The sequence below is a fragment of the Acanthaster planci genome, linkage group LG11 (assembly GCF_054643075.1).
Source record: "Acanthaster planci isolate LZ-2023a linkage group LG11, COTS_SCS, whole genome shotgun sequence".
NCBI lineage: Eukaryota > Metazoa > Echinodermata > Asteroidea > Valvatida > Acanthasteridae > Acanthaster > Acanthaster planci.
In genome coordinates, this window is record NC_141787.1 from 6,567,088 (window position 1) to 6,585,464 (window position 18,377).

Genomic DNA, 18,377 nt, shown 5'->3' on the forward strand with positions numbered 1-18,377 from the left:
ACATGAGCATGTTACTTATGTCTCTGATGATGCTCTTCATAGGGAGGTACTGGATGTCTTACGGAACGTTCATCACGCCTAGTATATCCAATAAAACTCACTAGGTATGACCATTTGTCATCTTTGACTACTCTAGCTGCACACCATCTTCCCAACTCATCGAATGCCTGGACGCGACTTCCAACTGAGAATTTTCTTGTCAATTTGCCTTCTTTAGAAACTGAACATTTTGAGAACTGCACCAAGACTGTAAAATGATGGATGATGAAGATGAGGAAATCACCTTAACCTTGCCCTTATATGGCAGCCAATTTACTCTTGGAGACTCCATCATGAAAGGAAAAAAAGGCCCCAGAATATTTCATTTTAACTGATGACACATTATCTCATTGATATTCAGTTTGCAAATGATTGTTATTTTGTTATAAATTGCTTTTTATACGTGCACCAAACATTTCATATAGATTTTAAATGTACGTGACAATGAACTCTAAATTGTTATTTTTTCATTTTCATATCACTACGCAGCATCAAGCCAGTGATCAATCCAGCGATGAATGACCACAACCAGCGACGGATGACACAAATCTATCATTCACTTTGTACCAAGGACTGGTACCTTTACCAGCGGTCAAAAGCATAGGACTACTGGTTTATCATCACAAGGGGGCAATAAAATTGTCCAAAGGAAAGCTGTTATTTCAGAATGGACGTTTTCTTTCCGAGTCAGAGAGGTCTAACACGGATTCGTTTAAATGGGAGAAATTCGTAAGAGACGCTCTTACGAGCTAGGGTGCCTCACCGACGCGTTCATGGGTGGGGCCGAGTCGGGTTTTGCGCCCGAGTCCAAGCGTAACTTGAGATGCGACCTTTCGCGGTCAACGAAATACGAGGAAGAAATCTTCAGCGGGCGCCCACGTAATGCTCCCCGTCTGGCACCCACGGCGGGACCGACGCCGCCCGCTGCGAGATGCCGCCCTCAGGCTGGAAGCCATGGTTCATCCGTGCCGAACAGCTGATCGCACGATTGCATTGAGACCGACTTGGCAACTCCCCGAGAGCCTTCCTGCGGGGTACACTATTAACCGTGGATTTCAAGTCAGTTTGGGGCGGCCGCGTCACACATGCAGCCCAGCAACCAATCCTCAGCCACAAGGAAAGCGCTCGTTCACTCCACCGTCAGTTCCGGCATGTCCTCCTCCGGCTGCGTCCGCTCCTCCGCCGAGTCCCGTCGGGCCCGCCGCTGGTCCTGGTGCTGGTGCGACTCTGCCTCCTCCGCGGCAAGTCGTCCGACCCGGCCCGCCAGGATCGGCCCGTCTGCTGCGCGGGCAAATCCCTCGGATCGAAGGTTTAGTTTCAGCAGATAGCAGCAAAGCGGCCGCTCTGCTGGACACGATGTTCATCTCTAATAACTAATTAGATGACGAGGCATTTGGCTACCTTAAGAGAGTCATAGTTACTCCCGCCGTTTACCCGCGCTTCGCTGAATTTCTTCACTTTGACATTCAGAACACTGGGCAGAAATCACATCGTGTCAGCGCCCCGGCTGCGGACGTCACGATGCTCTGTTTTAATTAGACAGTCGGGTTACCCTTGTCCGTACCAGTTCTGAGCCGGCTGTTGGGCACCGGCCGAAGCGACCGCAGCGAGGCGGCTGCGCAGCCAGGACTGTCCACGAGGCGCGTCCCAGGCCGGTCCGGGCTCGCGCGGCGCCAGAGGCTCGGGAGCCGGCGCGCCGGCCTGACGGGGTCCCCCGCCCGGCGCCGGGGTCCGCGGGCGCCGCGCGCGACCGCCGGCCACGCCCCTATGACGGGGCGGGCGGCGGAGGGGACGGAGGGGGGCCCGCATACGGACGGCCCCGCGGTCTGGCGGGGGGAGCGCCGCCACCCAGACACGGCGCGCTTGACCGACCTCCGCCGGCCGGCGCCCGCTCGCCCTCCGACGCAGCCCTCAGAGGCAATCCTTCTCCCGAAGTTACGGATCCAGATTGCCGAATTCCCTTACCTTCATTGTTCTATCGACCAGAGGCTGTTCACCTTGGAGACCGGCTGCGGTTATGGGTGCGACCCTAGGCGACGGTACACGCACTCCCTCGCATTTTCAAGGGCCGGCCGGAGCCCGCTGGAGACGCGGCGCTCCACGGGGCCGCAGCCCCTAGCTCCGGACAAGCCGATTCCAGGGATCCCGCCCCTTAGCAAGAAAAGAAACCTCTTCCCGGGGCCCCGGCCGGCGTCTGCAGGCTCGCTTGCTTTGCAGCTCGGACCGCTGCGGCGGACGGAGGGCTCCCCCTGCTTGGGATCGACTGACCCATGTATAACTGCTGTTCACATGGAACCCTTCTTCGCCACCTGGCCCTCGAGGATCTCACTCGAATATTTGCTACTACCACCAAGATGTGCGCCCGCGGTGGCTCCACGCGGCCTCGCGGCGGGTGCTTCGACGCACACCGCGGCGGCCCTCCTACTCGTCGGGGCGTACCACTTGGACGGCGGTCCCAATCGCTCTCTGCTCCGACGGCCGGGTGTGGGCGGCACGCTCAGCGCCATCCATTTTCAGGGCTTGTTGATTCGCCAGGTGAGTTGTTACACACTCCTTGGCGGATTCCAACTTCCATGGCCAGCGTCCCGCTGTCTGTATCAACCAACGCCTTTTCTGGGCTCTGATGAGAGTCGGCCGCAATGCGGCGCCCTAACCCGGCGTTGGGTTCATCCCGCAGCGCCAGCCCTGCTTACCAAGAATGGCCCACTGGGCGCCCGTGCATTGAGGGCCCTGCCCCGAGCCGGCGGGTCGGGCCCCGCACCAATTTAAAGTTGAGAATAGGTTGAGGTCGTTTCAGCCCCAAGGCCTCTAATCATTCGCTAACCGGATGCAACTGCTCTGTCTTTCTCTCCCGGGCGCCAGCTATCCTGAGGGAAACTTCGGAGGGAACCAGCTACTAGACGGCTCGATTAGTCTTTCGCCCCTAAACCCAAGTCGGACGATCGATTTGCAGGTCAGAATCGCTGCAAACCTCCAGCAGAGTTTCCTCTGGCTTGGTCCTGCTCGGGCATAGTTCACCATCTTTCGGGTCCTAGCGTGCCCACTCTTCCTCCGCCGCAGCCGCGGGGGGCTGGCGGCAGGGCGGTGGTGGCCGGCCTTCACTCTCGTTTCACCTCGGGGCTTCGCCTGGCAGCCCCCCGACTCGCGGGCCCGATAGACTCCTTGGTCCGTGTTTCAAGACGGGTCGGCAGGGCACGCAACAATCGCCAGCGGATCCGGGGCGCCTCGGCTCGGCCGACACCGGCCCGGCCGGGGACCTCCGGCCCGCCGCCACCGGGGACGGTCGCGGCGGGCAGGGCCCTCCGGCGGGCCGGGAGGCCCAGCCCGGCGGCCGCCGCAAGGAGGCAGCGGCGTGCGGGCGGACGCGGCCCGTCTTCCCCTTCTCGGCTGGGCGGCCGGTGCGACCACGGCCGGTCTCTAGGTTCTCCGACCCTCCCCCCGTCGGGGGACCGGCGTGGCCGGAGGAACCCCAACCGGCTGGCCTATGCCGGCCCGGATGCCCAGCCGGTTGCGGGCGCCGCACCCGGGAGAAGTGCACTTGGACGGGCGCGGAGGCGCTCCTGGGCCCCCCCCCCCTGCTAGGGGGTTGCGGGGCCGCGGCGGGCAACGCGCCGGCCGCGCTGAATCTTCCGGACCCGATCTGCGCGTCCCTCCCGTTTGCTTCTCGACGGCTTCACGTACATCTTGAACTCTCTCTTCAGGGTGCTTTTCAACTTTCCCTCACGGTATTTGTGCTCTATTGGTCTAGTGCCGGTATTTAGCCTTGGATGGAGTTTACCACCCGCCTTTGGGCTGCGCTACAAAACAACCCAAATCCCGGAAGCCCTGGTCGCCGGCCGGACGGCGCCCGCAGGGGCCTGACACCCGCCACGTGACGAAGGGGGGGGCCTTGATCAGAAGGACCTGGGCGCCGCCGCGACCGCCGGGACGGACTTCCCTACGCCACAGTTCCCTACGCCCGCTGGGGGCCCGGGGATTCGGCGCTGTGCTCTTCCCGCTTCGCTCGCCGCTACTGAGTGAATCCTGGTTAGTTTCTTTTTCCTCCGCTTAGTGACATGCTTAAATCCAGCGGGTCCTCTCGCCCGACCTGAGGTCGCTGGGTTTGCAATAGGCCTTGGCCTCTCTCTCTCTCTCTCTCTCGCCTCTCGGGGGCCCGCCCGGCGCCTCGGCGGCTGCCAGGAAGGGGGCCACCTCCGCGGCCCGTCCGCGCGGGCTCTATACTCTCTCTCTCGGCGCTGGGCGCCCGCTCCCTCTCCGGCGGTCCACTCAGAAATCTGCCACGGGGCTGGCGGCGCTCGGTCCCCGCTGGTGGGGCCGGGCCTCCCCTTTTTCTCTCTTTGCCTGCCCTGCCTGCCTGGCCTCCTTCCGGCGCGCTCCCTCAAGGCCGCACGTGCCTTTCTTGTTCGGCTCGGGGGGGGACGACCGGCGCTCGTGGGTGTGCCGGATACTCAGCGCCGACCTGCCACGCCACGGCGGACTCCCCGGGGAGCAACCCGGCCCTCCGCGCGGAGACCGCGCCCGGCCGGTGCCCCTTCGCCTGCCCGCAGATTTCCCATATCATCCTCCCCGGAGAGCGGGGGACCCGCGCCGAAACCTCCCCGTGTCTTGGCGCTCCCCTTGTTGCCACCTGCAGCAAGTGTCCTGTCGGGGGCCTCGGGCCCCGTGGCTGCCGGCCGGCGCTCTCGCGCCGCGGCCCCTCCCGGCCGCGGCGATTGCCAAGCTCAATGCGACCCTCAGGCGGACGAAGCCCGGGCCGCCATGTGCGTTTGAAATGCCGATGATCACTGCGTTCTGCAATTCACACTGATTTTCGCAGCTGGCTGCGTTCTTCATCGGGGCACGATCCGAGTGATCCACCGCCAAAAATTGTCTTTCGTTTGGGGGGGTTGGCTCTGTCCATCACCTCTCGATAACCGTGCCGGTGGCCCGGTAGCGGAGCATCCAGCTCTTTTCAGAAATCCGGAAAAAACCAGCCGGGCCGAGCGGGGACCGGTCGCCTCTCGTGCGGTGGCCCCCTTCCCCAAGGGGGGCCGCTCCGACGGCGTCTCACCGATCCCCCGGTCCATTCGAGGCCGGGCGCGGGCTCCAGCGCACCCCGGCGTGGGTCACTCCCGCCTACACCGGGAAGACAGCACGGTGGCCGGCCCTCACCGCCTCGGCTGACGGAAAGGGGCCGGCCGGACACGCTCTCTCTGCTCGGTAATGATCCTTCCGCAGGTTCACCTACGGAAACCTTGTAACGACTTTTATTTCCTCTAAATGATCAAGTTCGATCGTCTTCCGGGCGCAAGAGCGAGGCGCTGGGGGGCCCCGCCGCGGCCCGTCCGAGGATCTCACTAAACCATTTAATCGGTAGTAGCGACGGGCGGTGTGTACAAAGGGCAGGGACGTAATCAAAGCGAGCTGATGACTTGCGCTTACCGGGAATTCCTCGTTCAATGGAGACAATTGCAACTCCCTGTCCCAAGCACGAATGAGGTTCAACGGATTGCCCAGACCTTCCGGCCAAGGGCGGCTACCTGCTGATCCCTTCAGTGTAGCGCGCGTGCGGCCCCGAACATCTAAGGCATCACAGACCCGTTATTGCTCAATCTCGCGTGGCTGAACGCCACTTGTCCCTCTAAGAAGTCAGAACTGATTTAATGAGCCATCGGCAGTTTCGCTTGGTAAAGCTCTTAGTAGTGGGGGGGGGCTATTGGGTACACTTTGACCTTGAAATATGAAAAGGTCACGTATGATAAATATGAATGAGGATAGGGTGAAACCTTGAGTACAATTTGACCTTGGGTAGGGGTATAACAATGGAGTAGGGGTAGAAATACGGTACGAATTGACCTTGACTGTAGAGGGAGAATATGAACATAGTGGGTTAAAAACTTTGGGTACAATGTCACCTTGCTGATAATACAAAATAGTGGATGAGTCATACAATGTGTGATGGTATACGGACTGGCCCACCAGGCAATCCTAAAGGAATCAAGGAGTAGGAAGCGATAATCCCTAGACAATGGACCGCCAAACTGGCAGCGAGATAATCCTTACACAACAGTCCGTGGGTCGACTGCTCCGAAAGCAATTATCGGATTGGGAGTACTAATCCTTACAAACCGTGGGTGTTTGGTTTCGGACAATAGGCAGCTCGTGCCGCCGGTTAATGAGAGAGATAATCTCTAGATAATAGACTGTATGTAATGGCTGAGCTGTGTCGGCTTAATCTTTGAGACAATCTTTGACTATTGGCAGGATCTACCAGGTAGCCCCTCGGGACCGGGGCCCGCCACCTCGGGCCCTCCGGACTGCTCGGCCGCGCCGCAGCTGCCGGGCCGCGGTGCCAGAGTCCTGCACCTCTATGCTCTCGCTTGCCGCCCGGCCTCCGCTCCCTCCGGCCTGCTGACGGTCCCTCGCCCCTTCCGGCCCGGGCGGCACTTCCTCTCCTTCCCCGGGCGCGCGGGTGGCCGTTGGAATGCCGCCCGCCGGCCCGGTTCGCCGGCCTCCTCTCGCCTCGATCCCGGAGGGGGCGCCCAGACCTGCCGGGAGGCTGGCCAGGCTGAGCTCCCTCCGTCTGGGAGGTCCCCGGTCGGGGATCCTGCCTGCTGCCGCCGGGGCTGCGGCTCGGCGCGACCGTGGGGCGCCGCCCGCCGCCTGCTCGGCGGGCGTGCCGCGGGGTCGCGCGCAGCTCCGCCCGGAGGGGCTGCTGCCAGCTCTCCGGGCCTGGGACGCCGCCGCCCGACGTCAGTGCGCCTTGGGCTGCCAGGACCAAGTTAGGAGTTAGGTAGGGCCCGCCACAGGGTGGGCCGGTCCCTCCGCTGTGCAGAAGTTGCAGGGCCAATCTGGACGTCGCAGATATTGCTGCTCGGGGGCAGCAGAGAGCCACTTTTTCCGCACCTCCCGTCCCTGGGCTCTCCGGCAGGGCCAGCCGCGGCCCGGGAGCGGCCTTTCCGACACCTCTAGGTTAGGTCGGGCGGGCCAGCCGACACTCTTCTGGACATGAAGGGTCGGCCGGCCGCACCGAAAAACGCCGTTGACGGAGCGCCCAGAGGGCCTCCCGGCGGGGCGGCGAGCCGCCACTTTCGTTGAGTCGCTGTGGAGCGGGCTTGTCAGACCCCAAGGGAAATCGCTCCCGAAGCTTGGGCTCGACCTTGTAGGAATAGCCGTATTGTATGGAAAATATATGGCTGTACTGATTTCTGGCAGCTGGAGCTGAGCTCGAGACCACCCTCCCCCTATAAATAGGCAAACCAGGGAGTGGGGGTTAAGGTCCAAAATGCTCTCATTGAAATACGCACGTTTTGGGCCCAACTGGTCCCGGGGCAAAGCCCTCTAAGAGGCCTTGGGTGGGCCAGCGAGCCGATGGACGGCAGGCCGGAGGCGCCCGGCCCGCTTTCCGCGGGGCAACCCCGGACATCCGGACCTCTCGGACCAAGTTTTCCGATGAAGGCGATTCACCGTGCCGCATCATCCGCCCCGCCGGCATGGAGCCGTTTTCGCCCGGGGAAGCGTGTCGGAAATGCACGGCTTTAGGAGGACGGTGTGCGGCTGCGGTGGGTTTTTCTTTCCCCGGGACGGCAATTCGCCGCGCTGCACCACCAGTCCCCACCGCTCCGGAGCTGGGCTTGTCCAGACCCCAGGGGGAATCGCTCCGGAGCCTTGGGCTCCACTGTGTTGGAATGGCCGTATTGTATTGACAATATAAGGCTGTATTGATTTCGAGAGACGCTCTCGAGAGCCGGGGTGCCTCGCCGACGCGTTCGCAGGTGGGGACGAGTCGGTTTTTGCACCCGAGTCGGGTCGAAACCGGAGATCTGACCTTTCGTGGACCACGAAGTCCGAGGAAGAAATCTTCAGCGGGCGCCCACGCAACGCCGCCCGTCTGGCACCCACGGCGGGACCTGCGCCGCCCGCTGCGAGACTCTGCCCCCGGGCCGGAGGCCCCGGTGCGACGCCCGACAGCCCGTCGCACGAGGGCATTAAGACCGACTTGGCAACTCACCACCCCGGCACTACTCCCCCAGAGCCCTCCTGCGGGGTACACTGCCAACCCTGGATTTCAAGTCTGTTTGGGTCGGCCCCCTCAGACTCGCGTCCCAGCAGCTCATCCCGGGCCGCCGGGCGAGCGCCGGTTCAATCCGCCGTCAGTCCCGGCGGGCCTCCTCCGGCTGCGCCCGCTCCTTCTCCGCCACCGGTCCTCCCGGTCTCCTCCTCCTCTTCGGGTCCGGCCCGCCAGAAGGCCGCAGGCCGGCCGGCCCTCCACAACCCGCCCCGCCGCCCCCGCCTCGCTGCCGCCACACAAGTGGCGCCGCCTCTCTCCCGGCAGCCTCCTCCCGCCGCAGCCGCCCGTCCGCCGACCCGGCCCGCCAGGATCGGCCCGTCTGCGGCGCGGGCAAATCCCTCGGGTCGAAAGGTTTAGTTTCGGCAGATCGCAGCGAAGCGGCTGCTCTACTGGTCACAACACCCCGATCCATACCCAAGTCGTCTGTGGGTGATCTGGCGTCCCTCTTGAGACGGCGGCTCGGCTTCCACCGGAGCTCCCGGCCCCCCAAGTCAAGAGCGGGTGGGCGCTGACGCAGGCCACCCTTGGGCAGGACGCCGGCGGCGTTGCCGCGCACCGGCAGAGATTTCGACTTAGAGGCGTTCAGCCGTAATCTCTCGGGTGGTGGCCTCGCACCACCGGCCTCTCGACCGAGCGCCTGAACCAGGGGTCCGAATCTGCGGTTCCTCTCCTACTGAGCAGTATTGCCGTGGCGGCGACCTCTCATCAGTAGGGTAAAACTATGTCTCACGACGGTGTAATAGAATCGATAGGCCACGCTTTGATGGTCCGTATTCATACTGAAAATCAAAATCAAACGAGCTTTTGCCCTTTTGCTCCGCGCGAGGTTTCCGTCCTTGCTGAGCTCGCCTTAGAACACCTGCATTACCCTTTGACAGATGTACCGCCCCAGTCAAATTCCCCGCCTGAAGCTGTCGCCGGAGCGGGTGGCGGCCGGCTGTGTAGCGCCAGAAGACTGGGTCCGCGCGGGGCCCGCTTCCCGCCTCACCGGCTAAGTAAAGAAATGACAAGAGTAGTGGTATTTCACCGTCGGGCCGGGGCGCTCCCACCTATCCTACACCCCCCCCCGTGTCTCTTCACAAGGTCAGACTAAAGTCAAGCTCAACAGGGTCTTCTTTCCCCGCTGATTCTGCCAAGCCCGTTCCCTTGGCTGTGGTTTCGCTAGATAGTAGACAGTGGGAATCTCGTTAATCCATTCATGCGCGTCACTAATTAGATGAGGCATTTGGCTACCTCAAGAGAGTCATAGTTACTCCCGCCGTTTACCCGCGCTTCGCTGAATTTCTTCACTTTGACATTCAGAGCACTGGGCAGAAATCACATCGCGTCAGCGCCCCGGCTGCGGACGTTGCGATGATCTGTTTTAATTATACAGTCGGATTCCCCTGGTCCGTACCCGTTCTGAGCCGGCTGTTGGGCTCCGGCTGAAGCGACCGCAGCGAGGCGGCCACGCAGCCAGGAATGTCCACGAGGCGGGCCCCACGCCGGTCCGGGAACCATAACTGATTTAATGAGCCATCAGCAGGTTTCACTTGATAAAGCTTTTAGTTAGACATGCATGGCTTAATCTTTTAGAGGATCGACCAGGTAGCCCGTCAGGGCCGGGGCCCGCCACCTCGGGCCCTCCGGACTGCCGGACCGCGGCACCGGAGTCCTGCGCCTCTCTGCTCTCGCTCGCCGCCCGGCCTCCAGTCCCTCGCCCTCTCCGGCCCGGCCGGGGAGGCACTTCCTCTCCTTCCCCAGGCACGTGGGCGGCCGCTGGAATGCCGCCCGCCGACCCGGTTTGCCGGCCTCCTCTCGCCTCGATCCCGGAGGGGGTGCCCAAACCTGCCGGGAGGCTGGCCGGGCTGAGCTCCCTCCGTCTGGGAGGTCCCCGGTCGGGGATCCTGCCGGCCGCTGCCAGAGCTGCGATTCACCGCGACGCAGGGCGCCACCCGCCGCCTGCTCGGCGGGCGTGCTGCAGGGTTGCTCGCGGCTCCGGCTGCGGATGGCTGCTGCCGGCTCTCCGGCCCTGGGACGCCGACGCGCGACGTCGGTGCGCCTTGCTGCCGGGACCCGGCGGAGATCCCTCCGCTCCGTGGAAGCTGCCGGGCCAATCCAGACGTGGCAGATATTGCTGATCGGGGGCAGCGGAGAGTCCGCCGCTCTCCGAGGGGCCCTACCCCCTCTCTTTTTCGATCCAGCCCCTCCTGAAGGCACCACAGAACCTCCCGGCCCGGGGTCCGGCCGAACTGGGGCCCGGGAGCGGCCTTCCGGACACCTAGGGGGAAGGCCGGGCGGGCCGACCGACGCTCTCCTAGGCATGAGGGGTCGACCGGCCGCACTGCACCGTGGGCCTCCCGGTGGGGCGGCGAGCCGCCACTTTCGTTGAGCCGCTGTGGAGCGGGGCTTGTCCAGACCTTAGAGGGGATCGCTCCTGAGCCTTGGGCTCCACCGTGTAGGAATGCCCGTATTATATGGACAATATATGGTTGTACTGATTTCTGGTAGCTGGATCTGAGCTCGAGACCACCCTCCCCCCTATAAATAGGTAAACCAGGGAGTGGGGGTTAAGGTCAAAAATACTTTCATTGAAAACGCACGTTTTGGGCCCAACCGGTCCCGGGGCAAAGCCCTCTAAGAGGCCTTGGGTGGGCCAGCGAGCCGATGGACGGCAGGCTGGAGACCCCTGGCCCGCTCGGCCACATGGAACACTGGACATCCGAACCTCTCGGTCCAAGTTTTCCGAGAATGGCAATTCACCGCGTCGCAGCAACCGCGCCACCGCCCTAGAGTCGGGTTCGCCCGGGGAACCGCCCTGAGCTTGGCGCTCGATTGTGTTGGAAATGCACGGCTTTAAAGGGTCTATCTAATGTGTTTTTTTTATTATCTCAATCGATAAAGTGTTTCTACCTGAACAATTTTTTGCTCATTTTACCTTGGTTGCACCGCCTTGATATAAATAAAAAAAATAAAAACCTGTTTGAGGGGTGACCAACACGCCCCGCCTATCTCCTCATTAACATAAGAATGTGTGACGTAAACTCCGGAGATCGGCATACTTTCCGGGTTATACGTGGCAGCTTGATCGGCAGCGTCACACACACTTCTTGTAAAGTTTCGTGAGAATTTTGCCGCACTCCTTTACGAAAATGACGTAGTTGTTTAGAATGCAACCGACCTGTATTGTTGCTGGTTGCAGCAACACTATCAAAGATGGTTTTAGTCTGCATCGTTTTCCATCTGACCCAATATTTCGACGAAATTGGACGGCAAAAGTGAAGCTGACCCGAGCCAAGTGGTCGAACCAAACGAGCACTCAGTGATCTGCTCCGCACACTTCGAGCCTTCTTGTTTTGATCGAAGCGCCAACGATCAACAACATCAGTTTGGGATTAAGTTCAAGGCAATGCTTCGTCCCGATGTTGTACCCACAATATTTCTAATAAGCAAGAAAAGTGAGCCGGTACTGGAAGAGAAGAGGAAGGGTGCTTTTGCAAAACGCGAGCGACTCCGAGTAAGTTTTATCGTTTCTCACTCGCCATGCATTCACGTTGGTTTCATAATCGCATGGTGCATGTAATCGTTTTGTACACTTTCGTTATGCAAGTACACTTCATGTACAGTATATGCGAGTTTGTTTCTGCATTCAATTGGGGACCCAGAACAATAGAGGACATTAAGGTCCCCGAATGACAGAGGGTTCCTAATTGACAGCTGTGTACAAAACATATGGTTGGTCTTCTAAAAAAGTTGAAGTGCAAACAAAAGAGGAACAATAGGGGGTCCCCAGTTGCAGGTGTGCCATACATAGTGTGGACCTATGCACAAAAGAAGTCCACATAATGTAGGGTGCAATGGCGTAGTGTGAACTCGCACACGTCCACACAATGTTCCCCCCTCTCTGAAAGGCATTTTCAAAGGCATTTTCGGGTCAAGGTTATCAGTGGCAAAATGAAGTGGAACAGTCCAGGGAATCACCATCAAAAATGAGCTCGAAAGAGTTATCCTAGTTAGAGAAAAAGGAGCATTTTCCTCAAGTTTCCCTACCACAGAACAAAGGAAAGTCCACACTTTGTATGTAAAGCTGTGTGTGTGTTTTTTTTTTCCTGTTTTTTTTTATTGCTGTTGCTGTCTGTCTGTCTGCCTGCCTGCCTGCCTGCCTGCCTGCCTGTCTGTCTGTCTGTCTGTCTGTCTGTCTGTCTGTCTGTCTGTCTGTCTGTCTGTCTGTCTGTCTGCCTGTCTGTCTCTCGGTCTGTTTCTTCACTTACCCGCAGCAATATGGCTTGTGCAGCCTACAGATTACGATCAGGGTATTGTACTGTTGTTTGTTTTCCTTATCTTTTATTCAGTCAGTGTCCGGGTAGGCAAGGGGACCTTCTGGTCCCAGACAACAATTTCTAACTTATCTAGCCAATGACGCAGCTGTCATCTCAGTTTTACGAACGCAAAAAAGGGAGGGGCCTTCTTGGAAAGAAAGTGCGACCCATGGATTCCAATTCCGCGTGTGTACTTATATTTATGATTTTAAAGGCGGATAAGCCAAACACAAAAGCACGTCCAGCACAGGACATCCCCCTTGGACTGAAGTGAAGTAGGCTTGGTGTGGGGCGGGGTTGACACAATGTTGATGAAAGTTGAACAACTTGCCAAAACTAAAAAGCAAAAAGGCAATACCGCATTTGCACAAATGCAACAGTAGCCACAGTCATTACATTTTATTTGAAATCTAGGCTTGTTTATTCTTAGATTAGACTTGGTTTTCTTATTATTTCTTGTAATTTTGATTTCGACGTAGGCCTACCTGTTTCCATGGTTGTAGTACGGAGAAATAAGTAGAATTGTATTAATGTTTTTATGTAATCGTAATAATGTACTTAGAATCGTAATGTTGTTCATATAAAAAAACACACAAAAGATATACACATGACATTCAACAGTGAATGATTTTTGTACAGGAAAATATATTACCAGTAGTTCCTCAAGACTCGCTACCCTATCTGGCAGAAATGGTGGCGCTTTAAATAAAAAGAGCCACGCCAATCAATTTATCTTTTTCTGAACCTATTATTACATACGAAATTGTATTTCGCCAGTCGCCGAGAATATTTCAAGCCCGCCGCACACCTTTCCGACTTGATCGGTTCACCGGACACTGCATCACTAGTCTAGTGTAATGCACTTTATTTAAATCAGTGTTGCAGCAGATCGCAGTGTTACCTGCACATAGCTGGTTTTTGTTGGATAGTCGGCCACTTGATAAGCAGTCAAGTGCTAATGAGACAGTCATCTATTCAGGGGCGGATCCAGGAATTTTCATAGGGGTGTAAGTCCAGAGATTTTTTTTTAATATCCCATTTTTGCGAACAAGCGGAAACAATGATGAAACACGACATACATTGTCTACACTGGTGTACACATCAAAACAATCTGAGGGATGCTGTCTTTTTTTTTTTTTTTAATTTACTTTAGTTCTTTTTTTCTATTATTTTCCTAGTCTTGTGACCTTTTTTGTCTCAGAGCGGGGGGGTTCGACCCCCCTCCCCCCACCGCGGATCCGCGTCTACTATTTCTACTGGGGCTTTCTTCGTGAGTTTTATTAGTTATCATAACTGTCTCATCGGATGGAGTCGGGGTGATGCCCAACCTTTCTTTTGACATCGGTTCCGCTGAAATCATGTACAAAAAATAACTCAGGTTTCTTTTCAACATCAGAATATGGTCAGATCAGTCTAGTGACAGCGAGACGAATCGAAAAGGCGTGTGGCGGGTGTAAGACACATTAGTTGTCTTTCTATTCAGCTTGTTAAACATCTAAAGCAAGGAAATGTATGTTATTCTGTCAGTGAAAATATTTCCCGAAAGTATAAAGAGTCCTTTCCAAGCTACCTCATCGTGAATCTGTATTAGAGCTTCTGAGTCAGTTTTTCTCTGTCTGGATCGCAGGCGGTGATAGGAGGTAGAACGTTAGGAACTGGAGCAGGGCAGAAAGACAAAGGGTGGCTTACCTTAGATGTCCACACAAATATCGCAGCATGATTGAGGAATGGTAGTTCGATAAAGGATATGTATGTACTGGAATTCGACAACCAGAATTAAAGGCCATTGCTGCAGTGGCACAACGCTTGTGGACACGGGTGGTACGCGCGCGTTATATGCTTCTTCGTCCAATGTGTGCTAGTGATTTGCCAAATGCACGCGCGTGTCAAGCAGAAGAATGTGAGTACGAGTATGGTGCCACCGCAGTAATGTGTCTAATCGGATTAGTTTACACATGTTCACCTATTTGTCTTGACAAGGTTTGTGAATCGATTGAAGAGTTTACTGCGTAGTTTTCTGTATCTTTAATACATTTACCGATTCCCCTGGCGGGCACTGTGCAGGCGTAAGGCGTGCTGCCGAAGCGAGTGGTCGTCTGCTTTGGGTCGGTAAGTTGTGGGAACGTGCTGGCTGGTTCCATGTAGCTCTGCCGCGAGGTGGAATTCACTGTGTAGCGGATCTCAGGTGGTTTGCCTTGAGCATAGAGGAAAAAGACTCGGTTCATATCACTTGACAATTCAATGTGCACGCCGTAAATTTGAGAGTTACATCTACAGTGTTATGTCATAGTTTCAGGTCAAGGGTGAGGCCTACTGACAAACCATCAGACAGTCCGGCCCTGTTTGTGACAGTGCTCGTCCACAAGGCGCAGCCGTAAAAATCACAAACTTGTATGCCCAAGCATATAGTAGTACACTACTGTGCAAATACGTTTGTGCAAAAATATTTTATGAGCTTCGACCCACAGGTTTATTTTCCCTTTTCGGTGAGGGTTAGGGTTGTGGTCGGTGTCTCTAAACCCTTGACAGAATCCCCAAAGTACTTCAGTTTTTGAGTTGTTACTGAGCCTTGCTTTGAACACAGTTTTCAGCATTTTGTTGTTTCGAAATGCAGAGCTTTGCCCCCTGTTCACCCCTACGCACACAGTATCTACCTTTGAGTGCAAGAGAGAAAAGCGACCCAAAGCCGGTTGGTTCCCCTTGATACTCATGGACTTTCTTAACATTCTTCAAGTACTTCTTGAAATGCATTTTGTCGATCTTTTGGAAATGAAGCTTCCCCGACAAAATGTGCATTTCGCACGACCGTAGCCTCTGATGTCTATCTTTGTATTTAAGAAGAACCTTTTGATCATTCATTCGTACCAAAACTGATGTCCTCTGGAATAATTGCTTCCTTAATTGATATTTCAACCAACCCTGTGTGTCTGCGTTTACAGTTGTCGTCACTGGTGTTCCTACTGGCAATACCATAGATGCTACAAACGAAACTCGAGGGATCAAACACTTGACCGTTTCAGTAGGTGTAAAGGCTGACATTGGTGAAAAATATTTGCCATAAAGAAGGTAAAAGCTTGCTCGTCTTTTCAAGATACGGGATGCGTATACATGAACGACAACACCGTTTTCCAATGTTTAAGTTCTTCTCTGTAAACATCAGTTCCATGCAATGGTGGATCCAAAGGGGACTAGGGCCATTAGTGCTATCCCCAAGGAGCCAAATAATTTTTGTTCTGAATGACGATCAAATGTTGGGCTTTTTTGTAGTCAATTTAATTGCCGTTCTTTACAAAAGCGTAAACAAAGCCCCCAAATGTATACAGCCTCACCTCCGGCATGGCCATAAAATGTTAAATTAAAAATTTCCTATCCCCCCAAAAAAGAAAGCTCTGCGCCGTTCTGTTGTTTCTGGATCCGTCCTTGGCCCTTTAGTTGTAATGCTGGGCTGAACCCTTCATTTACTGTTGCGACTTGCGTTTTCAACGTTTGCGTAAAGTAACATTGAATTGTTGAATGCAATTATAAGCCTTCACAAAAATTTCTTTGTGATAAGAGGTGTTTCTTGAAAATTTTGCAAGACAACCGAGATTAAAAAAAAGAAAATACAATGCATTAAGCTAAACTGTCAAAAAATACACAAGCCATATGTCGTCGGTGTTTCACGAAGTGACGAAATCCCTGATAATTGATAAATTTTCGATCTGAAGTTTTTCATACTTTTTTACTCCTTTTGACCGAAAGAACAAACTAGCAGAGTTTCAGAACAAAAAGGTTGTTTACTTCTTAGTAACTGTAAACAAACAACTGACAAAATGCTTGGTCTCTGTGTTTCTCTGTTTTCAAGAAGTGACAAAAGGTTATATCGGGACAAAGATGGAGAAAACATACACAATCCCTGCTCGTACACATGCGTGCGAACGCTGCTGTACATGAACACCTGGGGGTATGTTTAAAATGATAACGTAATGTACCGGTAACAGTTTTCTTCGAGCGCGTAATTTAAGTGACAAAAGTGCGTATAAATCAATAGGAAAAATAAAGACCTCTGTTATTAGTTTTTATGAATAAATCTACAACTAAGTTTGGATTAGCATTTTCCCAAGTCTTACATTTCATAACTTTGTAAGCCTATAAATTGCTCAATCCGGATCGTCCGTTTAGTATGAGTTTGAGGTTTTGTCACTTCGAGAACACCGACGGCGCCATGAAACTTATGAGCCAAGTGATTCAAATAGTTTGCATTTCGCATTATACTCATTAAAAAAACAAAGTGTTACAAACCACTTGGTGCTCTCGACAACAACACTTCCCGTTTGTCATGGCTACAAGTCCAGTTTGTCGTTTCTAGAAAAGGGGGTAAACGAAGACTTGTACTAAATGCTTCGATCACACAAGTTAAAAAAGCGCTTTAACTGGGCGAGGGTTTATATATAGCACGTAATATCTTTGACTGCTTGATCACTGTTGTAACTTCAATTTGTTCAATTTTTAAGTATTTTTCTGCTACCAATCAGTGTAGGTCTATATCAAGGCCACTTTGTCGAGGAAAGGGCATAAATAAACTAAGAGAAAACCGCCTTCCCCAGACAGAACAGGGCCGCAAACCGTCTTTCTATCTACAAAACTGAAGACCCTCACATATGCCGCGTGGATTCACTTATTTATCTGCTCTCGATTGCCCCCCCCCCAGACAAACGCCATTTTGGTATCTTTCAGAATCCAACCCTCTCTCAATTGTCCGCAGTCAGTGTCTACATGCATGTAAACACAATGAGTCAAAATAGCGAAAAAGAAGTCTAAGGACACAATTGTGGAGAAATCGCATGTTTCTCAAAAGAATATGTCTAATCTTGGAAATAAACCCACATGGTAATTTAGGGATGAATCTCAGATCTCCAGAGCATTTTCCTTTTGGGGCAGCTGAGTTCACATTCCTTGGCTTGTTACCCTCGTTGTGCTCTGTATTGTACAACGCACACTTCCACATCGCACCGTCCACATTAAAACGCCTTTTTCATATACTTACGCATATGATTCAACATCTCTGGGAAACGGGATCGGATGAGGTTGAAATCTGGGCTCCAGATCCCAAACGTCTATCAGTAATAAAACAAGAGGTGGATCAACAATTGTGCTCTTTACAAACATCATAATTAATATTAGGAAAATATTCCAGTCATAATGGAAACAAATATTTTTGTCCCCTTCAAAAACTTTAATGAGGTCTCTCTGACAGACCAACGATGAGTAAATTGTAGTTTTACTTTTTTCAGTATTCCTTTCATCACTAATTTTCAATTCAAAATGCCACGCGGTTTAAAGAGAAGCTTAAATATTGTATTCAACATGAAGCATTTTCTTCTCAGCTACAATTGTTAAAGCTCAAAGTACAGGCGGACTGAAATGGTATAGGAATTTTTCGAATAAACAAGTGGCAGCTTTAATCTTGAATGAAATCTGACTTCATTCTCCCATCACATTGACAAAATCTGTAATGATTATTATATTGGTTCAAATAAACACTACAAAGTCAGCTACCCATGCTTACTTGGCTGTCCTTGTTGTAAGGACTCTGATAAACAAGACCTATCGAATGAGGATTCTGCCGCCGTGTTGGTGAGAAAATCCTCGGTATGAACCTCGGCTTGGTCTGCTCATTCGTGCACGAAAAGTCCGACAACGTCGTAGTGCGCGGCCGACGGTAGCGTCTTGTAAATACATTGGCCATTGCAGCAGCAAGCTTCTAAATTATCTTGTGAAATTAATTCATTTTTAGTGTTTGTATGTATTCCCGGTGGTTGGTGCGTGCTTTTTGCTTTCATCTACACAATCTGTGCACTGAACGCGCATGCAGCCACGCAAGTGCGTGTTGCTAAGACGAACTTGAAAAAAAAAGCACTATGGCGTCACAAAGTTAAGAATGAATGTTTGTTACATCAGTTTGTTACGCATTGAATGGCCATAATAAGCTGCGCAGTGTGGACATGTTT

At 54.1% G+C, this 18,377-nt stretch overlaps 1 protein-coding gene and 2 pseudogenes across 1 annotated transcript; all 3 read right to left on the bottom strand.

Moving 5' to 3' along the window:
* Window positions 1–1,330: 1,330 nt before the first annotated feature.
* On the bottom strand, window positions 1,331–4,135 carry LOC147797291 (large subunit ribosomal RNA; annotated as a pseudogene).
* A 631-nt stretch (window positions 4,136–4,766) lies between these two features.
* LOC147797292 (5.8S ribosomal RNA) lies at window positions 4,767–4,907 on the bottom strand (annotated as a pseudogene).
* Window positions 4,908–12,779: 7,872 nt separating this feature from the next.
* Window positions 12,780–18,223, bottom strand: LOC110988119 (uncharacterized). The gene is made up of 5 exons (XM_022251370.2): window positions 17,936–18,223; window positions 17,414–17,483; window positions 16,669–16,731; window positions 14,426–14,581; window positions 12,780–14,042 (listed from the first exon to the last, which is right to left on the bottom strand). Exons 1-5 carry the CDS (start codon window positions 18,113–18,115, stop codon window positions 13,975–13,977), a joined length of 537 nt encoding a protein of 178 aa, XP_022107062.1. The 5' UTR covers window positions 18,116–18,223; the 3' UTR covers window positions 12,780–13,974.
* Window positions 18,224–18,377: the final 154 nt, after the last annotated feature.

What these genes read in the sequence shown, in the direction of transcription:
- LOC110988119 (XM_022251370.2), bottom strand. Translation starts at nt 18,115, where the DNA reads ATGGCCAATGTATTTACAAGACGCTACCGTCGGCCGCGCACTACGACG. An exon ending in AGAGATGTTGAATCATATGC is followed by an intron (nt 16,732 to 17,413) that starts GTAAGTATATGA and finishes CCCCTTTTCTAG; the next exon opens with AAACGACAAACTGGACTTGT. An exon ending in GTTGTCGAGAGCACCAAGTG is followed by an intron (nt 14,582 to 16,668) that starts GTTTGTAACACT and finishes TCTATGCTCAAG; the next exon opens with GCAAACCACCTGAGATCCGC.